At 40.6% G+C, this 18,435-nt stretch overlaps 1 protein-coding gene across 1 annotated transcript; it reads right to left on the bottom strand.

Annotated features, from left to right (window-relative positions):
- Window positions 1–1,169: 1,169 nt before the first annotated feature.
- Window positions 1,170–17,990, bottom strand: LOC120517785. Its single transcript, XM_039740276.1, has 4 exons — window positions 17,858–17,990; window positions 5,179–5,514; window positions 4,785–4,912; window positions 1,170–2,319 (listed from the first exon to the last, which is right to left on the bottom strand). Exons 1-4 carry the CDS (start codon window positions 17,919–17,921, stop codon window positions 2,230–2,232), a joined length of 618 nt encoding a protein of 205 aa, XP_039596210.1. The 5' UTR covers window positions 17,922–17,990; the 3' UTR covers window positions 1,170–2,229.
- Window positions 17,991–18,435: the final 445 nt, after the last annotated feature.

The raw sequence follows: 18,435 nt of genomic DNA, 5'->3' as shown, positions 1-18,435 counted from the left end.
GACTGTAACCAAGTGTTCTGCCAATGAATGATGGAGTTTCACTTCCCTCTGACCTTTTTCTTATTTCTACTTTATTTTCAATGGTGATGGTTTTTCTCTTCTTTACTGTCTCACCAGCACTTGCATCAGATTTGTGTTTCAGAGACATTGTTGAAGGGTGAAGACAAAAGGTTAAGATGAGCTCTTCTGCACAGCACTATACATGCTATCACAGCAGGAAGGCACCCGTCGTCAACACGTCTGATGTACTGACAAGAGACAACTTCCTGCTATGTGCGTAACAGTACAAGCAGGCTTGCTATTGAGAATGAATGGGGGCATCGACGGGCGGTTCATCACCAGCCCACCTCACAGTCACCTCCACTACAGTATGCCACCTGCAGCGTCCACCCACCGAGAACGAACACGGTGTGGCCAAAGGCGGGTAGTGAATCGCCCCCATTCACCAGGCAGCCATCCGAGGCACACTACAATGCTACCCCCCCACTGTCCCATTCACCCTCAATGGCCTCCGTTCAACCACAACTGGGTCACCGCTTGCAGCATCACCAGCCGCCCACCAATAATGAACAGGGCAGCAATGTGTGGTGGGCAGGCAGTGAAATCGCTTGGCACCGGGAGCCGCCCAAGGTACACTACACTGCGCGAGCAGCAAAATCACCCTTCTCCAGCCTCCATCCAGCCACCGCTTGCAGAGTCCCCAGGCTGAAGATGACAGAGCTGCAGTTACTGAGATGCATGCGTCGCAGCTGCGGCCCCGTTTGTATGTCGTAGGTCGGATGTCCGTAACCTGGGGACTACCTGTATATGTATATATATATATATATATATATATAATAAATATATATATATATATATATATATATATATATATATAAATAAAATGGGTGGCATGGTCACAGTGGATAGTGCAGCTTTTAGAGGTTTTAGCCTTAAGTAAACGTCTAGACGTCTGGGTTCGCTTCCCGGGTCCTCCCTGCATGGAGTTTGCATGTTCTCCCCGTGTCTGTGTGGGTTTCCTCCCACAATCCAAAGATATGCAGGTTAGGTGCACTGGCGATCCTAAATTGTCCCTAGTGTGTGTGTGTGAGTGTGGGGTGTGTGTGTGCCCTGCGGTGGGCTGGCACCCTGCCCGGGGTTTGTTTCCTGCCTTACGCCCTGTGCCTCCAGCAGACCCCCATGACCATGTAGTTAGGATATAGCAGGTTGGATAATGGATGGATTAAAGGAGCTACCTGCCTCACAAGGAAGAGCTAGAGTCATGCGGTTGATTAAACCTGCTGGAGGAGTAAAGACGAGAGAGAGACAGAGGAAAAGAGAAGACTGAAGACTGTACATTGGTGGGAAACGATTTAAAATTGCACCATACGGCACCTTGAGAACTGAAGTTCTGTGGCTCAACCATGTTGGGCTAGGTGGGGGCCGCCAGGGGGTGCAGAAGACCCTTAGGGGGACAAGTCAGCCCTACTGGGTTGGGCTCCAGCCTCACAGGAAGTACTCTGGGGTTTTGTATAAAAGGAGCAGCCCCACTTTATTCTAGGAGGATGGGGACAAAGCTTGCTGTAAGGAGCAAAGGAGAGAGACAAGAGAGTTGCGGGTCGCTAATTGTGAGAAACCGAGATTGTGCTGTGGGAAACAATTACCGCTGTAAGGGCTTCACACGTAATAACACCCTTTGAAAAGAGCACGTGCCTCCAAGCCTGTTTGTTTCAGGTGTTTGGGGAGCTGCAGCACCCCCTGGTGACCACAATATCTATATACAGTATATATACAGTGTATTGCCTTAAAAACGAAACCCTACCCGTGATCTACTTTATATATTGTACGCTCAACACAAAGCAAAGGTAAGCAAAAAGCCGATGTGTGCGCGACTTTCCTACAATTACGCAGTTACTTAACACTTTAAAATCAAGCAGTTATGTGAGCAGCGGCCGACACTTTCATCGCTGGATCTTTCAGTAAACTGCAGAAGGAAATGAAGGACACAACACGGCCGCACATCAAGCGACTCCAAATGACCGCTGGTGTCAGACGTGACGTCGCGTTCGGATTGACTTCAGACTGCGTGTCCTGCGTCGCTCAAAGCGCTGCTGATCAAGAAAGCAGGAAAGGTTTTCACGGCAGCGTCTCCATAGGCGGCGACACACACCGTTCCAGTGTCTTCTCAGTTATTTCTGGGATGGATGATGCCAAGCCATGCGTCTCCATCACCTTTAGGACAAAGCCAGCCTACGAGTGAACCTGAATGTTTTTAACCACTGACATTTCTTCATACACTGAATAGCTCGTCTTCGGCTTCCCCTTAAGGGTCAAGTAAACCTGCAGAAATAAAAGAATAAGATCCGCGTGATGAAATAATACAATCATACATCTTACAAAAGAAAGAAAAGTGTTTGGTGCACGTCCCACGGAAGCAGAAACATGGAGCGACAATACAGTCAGGGCCGTCTGTATGGCCGCCCAGAGCCCCTCCACAATCTGTAATCCCGCCATAAATCCGTTAAGGGTTAAATATGTTAATACAGCAGCACACAAGCTCCTATGTTAGCTCTTCAGTTCAAATACTTTTCATATGAACAATATTTTGGTAAAAATGTGTGTATTTGGGATGTTAGAATTTTACGATTGGATGGCTTTGAATGTGGATTACGCGACACGAGCAGCATGTGATATTTTCAGGGATGCTTTGATCTAATTTAATGCTACTCAGCGCTGGTCACCATTGTACCCTTTGGATGGTCCGTTCTGCATGAAAACATGAGAATTACATTTTTTTTTCGACCATCATTGCAAACTATATGGGGTAAGCAAAACAGCATATAAAACAACATCCTTTTAAGAATTCAATGGGAAGTCCAGAAGTTCCGGCAGCCATACCACCTGCATTTCAGGACAGGCCGCCCACCTAAAGCTAAGCAAGTTAAGGCCCAACCATTACTTGAATGGAAGACAATCTAGGAAAAGCTTGGATTGATAGTGAGGTCACCAGGGGGCACTGACCCGGTGGTTTGTGTGTGGACCACAATGTCCCCAAGTGCAGTGACAGGAACACTGTGTTCTAAAAATTGGTGTCATTATCCTCACTCTCTGTGCTCACAAAAGATTCCTGGGTATGCTTCAAAAAGAGCAGGGTGTACCCCCATGTCCTGGCTAAATTACCCACCTTGGTTTGGTCATTCAGTCCATTTTTGGATAACTGTCTGTCACACCCCATCACCACCTGATAGCTAATGTGTGGTAAGCATACTGGCGCAAGGATGGCTGAATATATATCCGTATTGTAAGCAATTTGGTGTGAGAAAAGCAGCATTAGTGCTTACGATGTGCCATCTGTTGGTATGAAAAATGCAATTCACATGTCTCTGTTATATGCCAATTGTTACTGGATTTGTAAAAGCAGCATCAATGTTTGTGGTGTACCATCTGTTGGAATGACATACACAATGCATATACCTTTGTTATAAGCCATTTGTTATAGGATTAGTAAAACCAGGGTTAATGTTTGTGGTGCACCATCACTTGGAAAGACAAATGCAACGTACATGCCTCTGTTATGTGCCATTTTGTGTGGGATTTGGAAAAGAAGTGTTAATGTCTGTGATGTGCCATCTGTTGGTTTGACAGATGCAATGCTCATGCCTCTGTTATAAGCCATTTGGTATGGGATTTCTAAAAGAAGTGTTAATGTTTGTGATGCACCATCTGCTGAAATGAGAAATGCAATGCATATTCACTTTGGTTTGGTAGAAGTGGCTCCCCATTGTCTATGTAAAGTGCCTAGTGTCTAGAAAAACTTAATATAAATGTAATTGATTACTATATCTATATAATAAAACACTAATGTATGTATGTGTGTGTGTCCAATCCCTTAGAGCAGGGGTTCTCAACGTCGCTGTCGCTGCAGGTTTTTGTTCCAACCAGCTTCTGTTTTTAATTGAACTGATGTTTCCCAAGTTCTGTGTTTAAGGAACAATATATTAATTAGAAAACTAAATTTCCTAATATATATATATATATATATATATATATATATATATATATATATATATATATACAGTAATTTAAAATGTACCAAGCAGTTATATAGGAATAATGTATTTTTTTCTTTTTAACAGTATTTTCATCTTGATTTTCATTCTACTTTTCTAGGTGTTCTAATTGTTGAATTAATCCATTATTTACTAATTAGTGGGTCAGACTCTAAAGTAGTTGCAGCCTTTGATTATTTAGTGTTGTTTGCCTGGGTGTCTGCTCTGCTCGTTTTAAATTGTCATTATTAAGATACAATAAAGGGGAAAAAACTGCACAGAGAAAGGGCAACTTAGAATGAAATCATCAAAAGAGAGGTAAGCATTTAAATCTATAGCAAAAGCAGAAATATTTATAAATGTCTTATAAATGTAAAAATCATGCTGCTATGCTTTTCTGAATGTCGAATAAAAGAAAAAAAATAGCAGCTAATTAAATGAGATCAGTGCTATAAGGTGTTGTCACTGATTAGGAATCTGGTTGGAACAAAAACCTGCAGCCACAGGGGGTCTCCAGGATCGATGTTGAGAACCCCTGCCTTAGAGCAATCTGATTGGTCAGTTTGACTTTGATCTGATTGGTCAGCCTTGCTGTGGTAGTTCAGTCAAACACATTCAATACAAGAAGCTCATGGCAGGGAAAGACGTAGGATTGACTTCATTCAAACACGGAAGCTACTTGCAAGAATACTAAAGACGTTTTTACAGTGGTGTGGACTACGAGTCAAGATGGTGGGTTTTATTCTCCATACTTACTTTCTTTAACACGAAGGCGAGTCCACAGGAGACGATGCAGATGATAAATGCAACAAACAGCACAATGAGAACGTCTCTTTGATCTACTGCATTGTGCTCTGACACACTATTAGGCATGACGTCTACAGCTAAAAAAAAACAAAACAAACAGACATGACACTTTATTTATAGATTTTTCACATTTCTTGAAGTTTCAAAGACATTTCGAGAATTTGTTAGTTAGACCAAATTAAACCTGTAATAATAATGAGCTACAGACACATTTATTTAACACAAAGTCAACTAAAACAGTGAGGACCCTTCAGCCGCATTGGGCCGATTTCAGGACACAAGTCAAGTGAACTCTTCAAAGCGCCGGCGTGGCCAGAGCAGACCACTGGGCCCTGGCACTCACCTTTGCACAGCACGATGACCAGCATTTCTGACTCAGAATGGTCAAACGCCTCTTTTTGGAGCTGACAGGAGTAAATGTCGCTGTCGTTCATGGTCACGTTTTTGATTAAAATGTTCACTTCGGTGACAGACCAGTGGAAATCCAAGCGTTGTTTATATTCGGGTAAAGCATGAAAGATCCCGCTTCTCTGAAGATCGATTACATCCGTACGGCGGACCACACTGCGCCTCAGCCGCACAGATCTGACGTCCGCAAAGCCCTCTGTCGAGCAGGTGATGTTAGCCGTTTCACCCTCCGTTAGGAAAATGTGAGGATAGCCGATCCACTTTTTATCATCTGTCAATAAATACAGAAATGAAATAATTAATAAAAGACGTGACTCCATAACCCCGGACTGTGAAGCACTTTAAGAAAAGCAATCAATAAATAAATACACAAATGAACAAATGGCTGAGTTACTAGACAAAAGAAAGTTACAATTTCATTTTGCTACTAAAAAAAATCTTTCTCTAGTTATTTTGAAGCTTAGTGATGGTGTGGCTGGGATGTCCATTTTAAGATATTGATGATAGTGTTATGGTACAGCCAGGGATTTGTTCCTGCCTTGTATTTATTCACTTGTCGTTTTTGTTAATTTAGAATTATTGTTATGTATATATTTGTGCTATTAATGATGGTTTCTTTTATTATTTTTCTTATTTTTTTTTATTTATTACTAGCTGTATTACCTGTATAAAATGGCTTGAAATCTAAAGCAAAATGAAATGTTTGTGATGCACCATCTGTTGGAATGACAAGTGCAATGCAGATGACCCTGTTATAAGCCATTTGTTATTAAAGTTTGTGATGCGCCATCTATTGGAATATCAAATGCAATGCATTTTATTACTACAAGTGTTTCTGATGTACCCTCTGTTGAAAAGAAAAATGTAATGCGTATGTCTCTGTTATATGCCATTTTGTGTGGGATTTGTAAAAGCAGCATTAAAGTTTGTGAGGCGTCATCTGTTGGAATGACAGGGAAATAACAACCAGACAGACAGACATGCACACACTTATCCTTTCATTAAGGTGGATTTTGTTTGTTTATTATTATTAATTATTATTCTTCTTTATACCAACAACAAAACGTATGAATTAAGATAAGTCATCCTGATTTTGTGTCTTCATAAGAAATGTAATAATTTACTACATTAGGTAGCAGTACATAATAAATAAGAGTAGTTGCTGCAGAGGCTTGAAATATTAAAATATGTGCTTGAGTTTAAAATTTCAAAATCTAAATATCTTTTGATTGTAATAGAAATTTGTCATTTTCACCCTCTGATGGGGGTCCATAGAGGACTAGGTCCCTACTAAAGGATCAAAAGTAACATCATATTCATAATCCCGGACCTTAAAGTAGTCTAAAACAATACCCAACAAGCTTATGTTTGAAGTTTGTCAGTTTAACTTTATATGAGTGGCTCTTATAGTGCCAGGACCACCGGGTAAGACTCAAATATTAAAAATATTCTCATATTCATGATCGGCAACCCCAAGACAGCATAAAATGACACTCCACACGACTACTTTACAAATCCCCATTTTTTTAAAGTTTTATAAAAGGGAGTAACTTTGAGCCCTGGTATGCTATTAAGGATGACCTCCTGGGGTCGGTTGGTGCAGCCTGCACAACTTCAAGTCCTTCTGATTCATTTTGCTGAAGACTCCTGTTGGTTTACTTTTTATCATTAGGTTGTCTCTTCCTGCACAAAATACGGTGCAAAAACGGCCCAAAATGAGGGGTTTCTGGGTCTTGAGGAGAAAAAAAAGGTCGGGACTCGAGACGAGTCTAGAATTATATAATAGATAGATAGGAAAGGAACTATATCATAGATAGATAGATATGAGAGGCACTATATAATAGATAGATAGATAGATAGATATGAGAGGCACTATATAATAGATAGATAGATAGATAGGAGAGGCACTATATAATAGATAGATAGATAGAAGAGGCACTATATAATAGAGATAGATAGATAGATAGATAGGAGAGGCACTATATAATAGAGAGATAGATAGGAGAGGCACTATATAATAGATAGATAGATAGATAGATAGAAGAGGCACTATATAATAGATAGATAGATAGATAGGAGAGGCACTATATAATAGATAGATAGATAGGAGAGACACTATATAATAGATAGATAGATAGGAGAGGCACTATATAATAGATAGATAGATTTTAATTTTAGCAAAGTAGGCAGGATATAAATGACCTCAATCAGTCCTCATAGTATTCAGGGTTCACATGGAAGAACTTGATGATGACGGTCATGTGGACTTTTGGCCTCCTGGCTCCTGACGGGTATCAGCAAGAGTGAAAGGGAAGGTCTACAGGACAGTAGTGAGAGCAGCTTTGTTATATGAGCTGGAGACGGTGGCAACAACCAGAAAGCAGGAGACAGAGCTGGAGGTGGCAGAGTTAAAGATGCTGAGCTTTGCATTGGGTGTGATTAGGATGGACAGGATTAGAAATGAGGACATTAGAGGGTCAGCTCAGGTTGGCCAGTAAAGGCCTGGCAGAGCATTAAAAAGGAGGAAACCCAGCATCTGGTGATGTCCATGAGTTCAAGACTTCAAGCTGGCATTGCCAGCAAAGGGTTTTCAACCAAGTATTAGAAATGAACATTTAATTTCCAGTTATTTAATTTGTCCAACTACTTTTGAGCCCCTGAAATAAAGGGATTGTGTTACAAAATGCTTTAGTTGCCTCACATTTTTATGTAATCTTTTTGTTCAATCCACTGAATTAAAGCTGAAAGTCTGCACTTCAACTGCATCTAAATTGTTTCATTTAAAATTCATTGTGGTAATGTACCGAACCTAAATTAGAAAAATGTTGTGTCTGTCCAAATATTTATGGACCTAACTGTAGATAGATAGATAGATAGATAGACAGATATTGTGTGGTGAGCACACTGACACTTAAATGCCAGTATGTCTCACCATTCAGGTGGAAGCTGCACATTGGCAGCGGCTGAAGTGGCTGCCCAGCGTCTGTGTAAAGCACTTTGAGCAGATCGGCCTAATTTGCTAAGCTGAGTCCTGTCAGTGTGCCACGGCTTTATTCACTATACACCACTTCTTTTGAGTAGGACTATTTTTGTCACAGTAGGGCATTTGTGAAAGGCATTAAAATATACAAGAAAAAGGGATCAGGCTGAATCCCTCATCTGAGTGTATTTTCTTTGTCAGTTATCTGATGATGCTGAACAAGCCATCCAAGTCAATGAATGAAAGAGGAGATCGTGAAATCGGTCGCTTCAGTACATCCATGGTGGGCTCGACTGAGCAGCAGTTTACCAATATTATAAAGGATGTCCTGCTTAATGCTATTTAATATGTGTCACAACATTCACAGGAAACCTTGCCACACAGACTTCCTGGCTGGCACTGCAACATCTTTGTGGTGAAGCCATCACTGTACAGGGGGTAAGGGAGGGTGTGACCAATGGTGACTGCTGTGTGGTTTCCAAAGGCAAATGACTGCATGAAAAGAGGAGATGTGTGAGTATGTGTCACCTCCGACTTGACAAGTCGTGTGATTGCCGAGGGAGGGCTGCCATAGGACTGGGATGGGCATAGGTGGACAATGAAATTCAAGTCATTCATTCATGAGCTCCCCGTAGAGAGTCGAGATGGGCACAACACATCCTAGAAGTATCAACACCGTGGAGGGAGCACCACGTTGACCCTGAAGATGCAAGTTACGGGGCGTATAAAAAGTATTCACCCCCTTGGACATTTTCCTGTTATGCAACTGTGGTACATTACTGTAGGTGGCTGCTGGGGTTTTCCAAACACGCGTTACTCTACTGCCACAGATTTCATGAAGCAGTCAGGGCGCAACATCCTGAGTCATGTCAGATGTTGCAGCAGAAATGTCTTTGTCACAATTAAAGCATCAGTGCATGTGGAAGCAACAACTAAATCTGCTTTCACTTCCACTTTTCCTATTTCTTTCCTGCCATAGAGGCCTAACAAAAGGATTGCCGATCCAATAAATTATAGCAATGCATGAAGAATGCTTATGAATGCATTGTAATCTATACCGGCTTGGAAAAAACTGTCCAACCTCCTTTTTTTTTGCCATTTACAACTACAATAAAACTTCTGTAATGTTATGGTGAGGTCCAGGATGGCAGGCCAAAGGGGGCAACTGAGATGGAGCCAGGGTCGGATTTCCCATAAGGCCGTGCGCAGCAGTCAGGGGGGCGTATATACAGAAGAATAACAACCAGATATTTACAGATTATCAGTATTATTTTGAAAAGGCCATATAAAATGCTGTTTTTTAAAATGTACATCCATATACATTAAATAAATTGAGCGGTTTCCCATCTCTACGGCTTGCGCTGTCTCGCTCAGTCACCGGCAAAAAGCATTTGCTATTTCTCTCTGACACACTCGGCGTAAACCGCGTGTTAAAGAAAAAATCGAGATTTGCCGTTACAATCGTGATTCATTACGATCATATCGCTTGACTTATGCATATTTACTGATAGTAGGTACGTAAAATATATCACTACTACTTTTATATACTGTTTAGTTTACTCAGGGCAGTAAGCCTGAAAGCCGTAAGCAGAAAAAGTTGGCAGGAGTGTTCGCCAAATTATAAGGGGGTGGGCAGAGATTTTTATTCCAAAACATGAAACACCCACAACTTATGGCTTGTTTATGCAGCATCATTTAATGGGGTGTAATGTAAGCTTTACACATAATACCAAAGATTTCAATAAAATTCTATAATGCCAGATGAGAATCGACGTAAATCCTTTGCATTTTATGTCAATTTTCTTCGCTGTTTTTCGTATCGAATACGTCAATCGTCGAAGAGGCTACGAGAAAAAGAACTACAGACAGTGTATCCAAACGTTGACGTTTTATTAACGTTTGTCAGCACGCCAGTGACGAATTCCTCTGCTGAAACTTCGGCTGCACTTTTTCTTCTCTGAAAAGAATCGAGGATCATTTAAGTTCGACGATGCAGCAAAATAAGCCGAATGCCCGGGCACTTCTTTGCATTGAAGCAGATTTAACAAGATGTGTCAATCAATCAATCAATCAATCAACATTTATTTATATAGCACATATTCATACAAAAAAAAATGTAGCTCAAAGTGCTTTACAAAATGAATAGAAAAATAGAAGACACAATAAAAAATAAACATAAGTCAACATTAATTAACATAGAATAAGAGTAAGGTCCGATGGCCAGGGTGGACAGAAAAAACAAAAAAAAAACTCCAAAGGCTGGAGAAAAAAATAAAATCTGTAGCGCAATGAAGCAATTAAAGCCTTTTCATGGATAAAAGCGCGAAGGAAGAAACTCTAGTAGGTATAAGACGACGAAATTCGATGGAAGGATTTTGTTAATATTATGCGATTTCATAAGTAGTGTAGTTTTGAATTAAAAATATAATGTGCTTCAAAGATTATAAAGATTGTATTAAGCGCTTATATGTTTCCAAAATAAACTAATATGTATTATATTGAAAATTATAAATCAACTTTTTGAGGGGGTTGCAGAATTATGTGCTTTGGCCTCGGGCATAGAAATGTGGAAATCCGGCCCTGGACAGAACGATTACTCTGGTCAACAAGCATTTCGCTACTGGGATTCTTTCACAGGTACTTTAACAAATTTCACTTACTGACTCCAAATATGAAAGCCGCTTTCGTCTAACACGTCCCGTTTTTATAATTATGACGTTCCGGGGTGACTGGACAGTAAAAGGTGGATAACCATTTTGATAAATGCCGGTAATTCCACTAGGGATAATGTTGCCAGATGTCCCTTATATACGGGACATGTCCCATATTTGATCATTTTGTCCCCTGCCCAGTACTGACCTTTCAGAGACACACAAATTTCCCGTATTTAGTTCATTTTCAAATTTCGCAATTACCTTCTTACGGTACTTATCTGTAACTTTATAAGTAACTATACTTTCTTTTCTCAAATTCTCTTGATGAAAATAACCCAAATGTAACGAGGAAACAAGTGTTTGCTGCCTGTTTGCAGCTTGTTCAGTTGCCAGCGACACTCTTACCGTTTTGCTCTCCAGCCGCGCTGCTGTTCATTTCTCTATCAGCACTGCAACATATACGGCGTCAACAATGTGGGTTACTACTACTTGCCACGGCTGACTGTTTTCTGCCTGTATTAAATAATAAGTTTTCTCTGTTGTCTGTATTACATTAATATTTTCAAATGATTTCACTTTTACAGAATTTTGTTTTAGCTTGTATTAAATATTTTTCAAATGATTTTACTTTTGTTTTCCTCATAACCCATTAAAATTCTTGCTTTAAGTTTTTAACTTATGTCTCTACCTTTATATAATATATTGGTGTGGGTGTGTATGGGCATGTATAAATTTAAATATAGTATAGTAATGTAGAGAGAGATTTTAAGAGTGTCCCGTATTTCCATCCATCCTTTATCCAACGCGCTGTAAGGGTCACGGGGGTCTGCTGGAGCCAATCCCAGCCGACACAGAGTGCAAGGCAGGAAACAAACCCCAGGCAGGGCGCGTATTTCTAATCTTCTAATCTGGCAACCCTAACTAGGGAGGCCATTGAGATAAACGAAATCGCCTCACGTTACTAACATTGGGTGGCATGGTGACGCAGTGGGTAGCGCTGCTGCCTCGCAGTAAGGAGACCTGGGTCACCCCTGCGTGGAGTTTACATGTTTTCCCCGTCTCTACGGTTTCTTCCCACAGACCAAAGACATACAGGTTAGGTGCATTGGCGATTCTAAATTGTCTCTAGTATGTGTGTGTGTGCGTGTGTATGTGTGTGTGTGTGTGTGTGTGTGTGTGTGTTTGTGTGTGCGCCCTACCCGGGGTTTGTTTCCTGCCTTGCGCCCTGTGTTGGCTGGGATTGGCTCCAGAAGACCCCCATGACCCTGTAGTTAGGATAGAGCGGGTTGGATAATGGTTGTATGGTTACTAACAGCTGTAAACTTCTGTCACAAATTCAGTTTTTAATTAGCGGAAAAAATATTTGTCACTGATTACCCCAGGCCTTGTATGACTCTAAAGCAGACATGACGCTGCAATGGGTGGTCAGTTTTACTGTTTAGTTAACATAACGTTGCATTTCAGGACGTTGCTTTCGTTCGATTCTCCGTTACTTTGAAAATGTTGTCAAGGCGATGAGTTTCAGCATTTAAGAAATACTGTAAATCTCGCCTAAACAAAAGTGAAGCCAAAATTAAGAAAGGTGTTTGTGTTGCTCCTGAAATCCGTGAACGGATGCTTGACGAGGAGCTCCAAAGGAGACTGAAGTCGCACCTGAATCGGCAGCATGGGAAGCCTTCGCGCAGGTCGTTCACAATCTTTTTGGCAGTCACAGAGCAGAGAAGGATGCTGAGCTTGTGGAGAACCTCCTGAATGCAGATCAGCTTGTGGGAGCCGGAATGTCACTGAAGATGCCATCTTTTACATTCTCATCTCGACTTTTGTTTTCCAACAAAATCTGGGCGATGACAGTGATGAGTATGGGGAAAGATTTCGTCAAGATATAAAGTGATGGAGGCTTTCCCTTAAAGATAGGGTGAGAAGCTCAGTCATCCGGCAGGGGCTCAGAGTAGAGCCGCTGCTCCTCCGCATCGAGAGAAGTCAGATGAGGTGGTTTGGGCATCTGATCAGGATGCCTCCTGGACGCCTCCCTGGTGAGGTGTTCCGGGCACGTCCAACCGGGAGGAAGTCTCGGGGAAGACCCAGGACACGCTGGAGGGACTATGTCTCCCGTCTGGCCACAACTCCTTGGGATTCTCCTGGAAGAGCTAGAAGAAGTGGCCGGGAAGAGGAAAGTCTGGGCATCTCAGCTCAAGCTGCTGCCCCCGCGACCCGACCTCGAATAAGCGGAAGAGGATGGATGGATGGATGGATGGATGGATGGATGGATTGATAAAGTGATGGGAAAAAAAACGATGTCAGGAAAAATTCACTCGGAGCAGGAAGCCCAACTACCGTTGGTTCTTGCAAAGAGAGACAGATGGGCAGGACTCTGTGAAGCGCCTTGAGCATGGGAAAGGCGCTATATAAATAAAATTATTATTATTATTATTATTATTATTATTATTATTATTATTATTATTATTATGTGCCTCCGACATCACGCGGACCTCGCTTGTATATTGACGTAAACTGACCTGTGTTTTAAACGAGTCTCTGTTATCGTCTTCTGGTTTGTTTTTCAGAATAAACACATCAAAACAATGTTGGTGGGACACAGTTCAAACTCCAGCTATTGTGCTGATGTATTATATTGATACTAGCTGAAACACCCAGCGTTGCCCGGGAGGAAAATAAAATATTTGCATTAATTGTTTGTGAAAAATATAATTAAAAAAACACAACTTTAAAAATAAAAATAAATTAACAAACAATAAAGACTCACTAATGTGCTTGTCTTGCGGTCTTGTATGTATGTTATCATCCAGTTGACGCTCGGAATCGGCCAACTTTATTTTATTTTAAAAGCAACAAACATGAAGAATGCTGGCAGTCACCTCCAGTTCGCCCTCTGGTGGTCGTTACGAGTCTCAACTGGATGATAACATGCGTACAAGACCGCTAGATCACCACCCACCCTACCCAAAGGGGATGCCTTTGGCGTTGATTATACCCTACAGTATTTTTAGTCGACCAATGAGAAGTACGTGTACCAAGTTTCATGAAAATCGCCCCCGCCATTCGGAAGTGATGCTGAAACATACATACACACATACACCTACATTGACTTATATATAGAGAGATAGCTGTACCCCGCGGCTGAGCCCACATCGTAATGAAACAGGGCAAACTTTAAAAATCAATAGACGTTGGCACTGTTGCGAGACATACAGCGACTCGAACGGACACTGGCGAGTAAACGAGGAAGGCCCCGCCCTTCTGCTCCAGGCCCACAGCCACTCTGTTGGATTTGCATAAATACATCGGTGCCGCAAGCAAATTCTGATACTTAGTGCGATGAGAGGACTCACAAAATCAACCGGAAAGTTCAAGCAAACTATAGAAAACAGCCAGATCTAAATCCGTTAAGTAAATCTCTCGTGAAAAGCGGACAGACAGACAGAACATGCTTGGACCACCATAGCTACATCCAGGACACCATTGACTTCTTAAAAAAAAACTGTCTGCTGTAGGGCCCTTACCTGTGGGAACCTCACTGGCCACGATGGATGTTGAGACACTTTACAGAAGTATCCCCCATGATGATGGCTTATTGGCATGTGAAATGTACCTCAGACAACATGATTTACCCACAGAGTCAGTTATACAAATGATAAAATTCACTCTGACACATAATTTATTCTCATTTGGACAAGACTTCTACTTACAACAAATGGGGACTGCAATGGGCTGTTGGTTTGCACCTCACTATGCAAACTAGCAAAATTGGAGGAAGATTTTATGTCAACGTGCCTCTTCAAACCAATGTTGTATTTCCGTTACATAGATGACATCTTCATATTCTGGACTACCAGTGAGAAGGACCTCCTCCATTTTCATAATGAATTTAATTCTTTCCATCCCAACATAAAGCTGAAACTGAATTACTCAAAAACAGAAGTCAGCCTCCTTGACACCATCGTTCAACTGAAAGATAACTCCCTTGTAACCTCAGTTTTCAATAAACAGACAGACAGACGGACCTACCTGAGAAGTGACAGCTTCCACCCAAAGCATATAAGGCGCTCCATTATTTTCAGCCAAGCGATTTGTTACATTCGTATTTGCTCAGACCCAACAGACCGGGATAAACAACTGCAAGAGTTCATCAGATAAGGTTATAGACACTCAAATAAGAAGAGCTACTGCCAAACCCAGAGAACACCTTCTGGAATATAAAACCAAAGACAACAAGAACCGCATCCCTCTTGTTATCACTTATAACCCACATCTTGAAGCACTTTGAAAAATTATAAAAGAACTTCAGCCAATGCTAAACAACGAAGAAATGCTGAAAAATGGATTTCCAGAACCTCCTCTCCTGGCATACAGACAACTGCCAAACCTGCAGAAACTAATTGTCTGAAACTCTGTAAGCAGACCAACAGAAAATGGCACATCTCCCTGCCTTTATAATTCACATTTATAATACAGACCGTGTAATTATAACACACTGCCGACCAGAACATCACATAATGGGATGAATTTCCTGCAGATCATCTAATGTGCTCTACCTCATTCTCTGTATGAATTGTCCTGACACTGCACTCTATGTGAGGTAAACTGGACAAACACTCCTCTAGAGAATGAATTCACATAGGTGCCACATCAAGCATGACAGCACAGATGTTCCTGTAGCGGTCCACTTCAACAGCCATGGACACTGTGAGAAGGACTTTAAAGTCACAGGGCTTAGGGGCAACTTCAGAACACAGCAGGAGAGAAAACAATGGGAAGTGAAACTCATGCTAAAATTGAACACATTACAACATGGATTGAATAGAGACATGGGTCTTATGGCCAGATATGAGGATTGTTTGGATCTCTCTAACCTGTCAACAGACCCACATTGTATGGAAAAACTCATCAGAAACTTCAAAAGACTGTGTTGAACAGTTATCTTATCCAAAGATCTTGACCATACATTATTCTCCTCTCTTGCTAAATGAATCCTAGCCTGAAGAGGTCTAATGTAATTATTTACATTTAGAATGTTATTTGTCCTATGTGTATATAAACATAGGGAACTACAGTTTCTGTATTACATCTTTTCTGAAGAAGAAGCCTGAGTTGCCTCGAAAGCTTGCATATTGTAATCGTATTGTATATACACACACATTTACACATATATATATTATACTGTATATATCATATATATATACATACACACACACATATACATATATATACACACACTCTCTCTCTCTCTCTCTCTTTCTCTCTATATATATATATATATATATATATATATATATATATATATATATATATATATATATATATAGATGGTTGAATAGTTTACTGTCAAATAATTTTCATTATTAATATTAAATTGGGCACAATGGCGGACGTTAGCCGACTTGCTGACCAACCACAAGCGTTACCTGGTAGGTAGCCACCCATACAATCAGATTGTGATTCAGACTACGAATGCCATGAATATATATATATATATATATATATATATATATTTATATTTATTTTTTTTTTTTTTTTACAGGTGTATATATATATATATACACACACACAATTGTGTAGCTGTATGCCCATCTGGTTGCTATGTCATTCCAACAGGTGGTGCATCACAAACATTAACACTGCTTTTAAAAATCGCATAACAATTAGCATATGATAGATAGATAGATAGATAGATCTTAATTTTAGTATAGTAGGCAGGATTAGATAGATAGATAGACAGATAGATAGATAGATAGATAGATACTTTATTAATCCCAAGTGGACATTCATATAATCCAGCAGCAGTATACTGATACAAAAAACAATATTAAATTAAAGAGTAATAAAAATGCATGTAAAAGCAGACAATAACTTTGAGTAATGTTAGCATTTACTACCCCAGGTGGAATTGAAGAGTCGCATAGTGTGTGGGATGAACGATCTCCTATATTCCATATATTCCAACCTATGGTGCATTACAAACATTTGTGGTGGTTACGTTTTATTTTGTTGGAATAACAAATGCAATGCATTTTATTAACACGTTTCACAAAATATATTCCAAAAGATGGTGTGCTGCAGACATTAACGCCAAGGTTTACAGTACATCAATTACTTAGATTTCAGCCAGTGTTTGATGGGTAGCACAGCTAATATACACACACCTATACTGTATACTGTATATATCTCCAGGTGCTCCCTGTGTGGAGTATGCATGTTCTCGCCATGTCCATGTAGGTTGCTTCCAGGTTTACTTCTACATTTTAAAGTCATGCAAGTCAGGTGGATTTTGCCTTGTGTGAGTTAGTGTGTGTGTGTGTGTGTGAGTGTGAGTGTGTGTGTGTTCACCCAGCGGTAGGCTGGCACCCTAGCCAGGGATCGTTCCTTCTGTCCCCATTTCTTGCTTGGATTGGCTCCTACTGCCCCCTGCTTTAAATAAATAGGTTTATAAAAGGGATGATTTTTAAAAATACCTATACATACTGAGAAAAAAAAGTACTTTGAAGCAACTTTTTTTTTGTGTAGCCATCTTAAAAATCAGGGATTATACTGCTAATTAAGTACACTTTCAAATATATAAACGAAAAGCTCACTTATCTTACTCATTCTGCTTAGTTATTTTTTAGATAAATAGATAGATAGATAGATAGATAGAAAGGCACTATATGATAGATAGATAGATAGATAGATAGATAGATAGATAGATAGATAGATAGATAGATAGATAGATAGATAGATAGATAGATAGATAGATAGATAGATAGATAGATCGGTGTGAACTTAAAGTGCCAGTTCAGGTTTTCTTCATCTGTTGGTGTTCCTGCTCGAGAGCCTACCATACATTAAAGATCTCCGTTTTGTCCACACAGTAGGAATCATTTCAAATGTCCCCGCCTAATTTTCGAAGAACTTTTCCCAGCACCGTAACATTAAAACCGTTGACTATGGACATCCCACAAGCCCAAGTCGAGTTTCCTACTTACAGGAGGCCGAGGGGCCCATCAGCAGCTGGAACAGAAGGACTCGCACAAGGAGAAGGCTCTCCATCGTCCTGCTCAAGTCTGCAGATGACAGAAGATGACACTTGGGAGTGAGGTGTGAGAACAGCTGATCACAAGACACGACTGTCTTTTATAGCCCGAGCCAGTTCTTTAGAGTTCGACTTCTTGTATTTTTTTTAGGTCTAAAGGCGTGAGGCTTGCACACTGCAGTGTGACGTTGGTTCTAGGGCTGTGCCCAGGTGCAGGTGGGCACAGGAAATGGCTGTCCTCGTTCTTGCAGTCAGAAAGCAATGGATAACATTTTCTCTCCGTCTCAGCAGGCTTTTTAAGGTTGCAAATCACTTTTTCAGGATTATCACTATTTAGCAAAAAAATGATTGCCGTCGTTTAAAAACAACTTCTATAATTTCTACTCTTTAAAAGATTCTGTTAAGCATTCGTGTCACTTCAACCTTCAAAGAAGTCCTTCCTTTAGTAATTCACGTGACAGTAAATGTTTTTCACCACCCCCATTCTGAGGTAAACTGCTGATTAAGATCTTTTAAGATGTCCAGATAGAA

Source organism: Polypterus senegalus, chromosome 17 (assembly GCF_016835505.1).
Source record: "Polypterus senegalus isolate Bchr_013 chromosome 17, ASM1683550v1, whole genome shotgun sequence".
In the NCBI taxonomy this organism is placed as follows: domain Eukaryota; kingdom Metazoa; phylum Chordata; class Cladistia; order Polypteriformes; family Polypteridae; genus Polypterus; species Polypterus senegalus.
The sequence above is the reverse complement of the archived record's forward strand: the minus strand, read 5'-3'. Positions and strand labels throughout refer to the sequence as shown.

Coding starts and splice junctions, on each gene's coding strand:
- LOC120517785 (XM_039740276.1), bottom strand. CDS start 17,921: ATGGAGAGCCTTCTCCTTGTGCGAGTCCTTCTGTTCCAGCTGCTGATG. Junction 4,913..5,178: donor GGTCATCGTGCTGTGCAAAG/GTGAGTGCCAGG, acceptor GTTTTTTTTTAG/CTGTAGACGTCATGCCTAAT. Junction 2,320..4,784: donor TCGCCTTCGTGTTAAAGAAA/GTAAGTATGGAG, acceptor TTATTTCTGCAG/GTTTACTTGACCCTTAAGGG.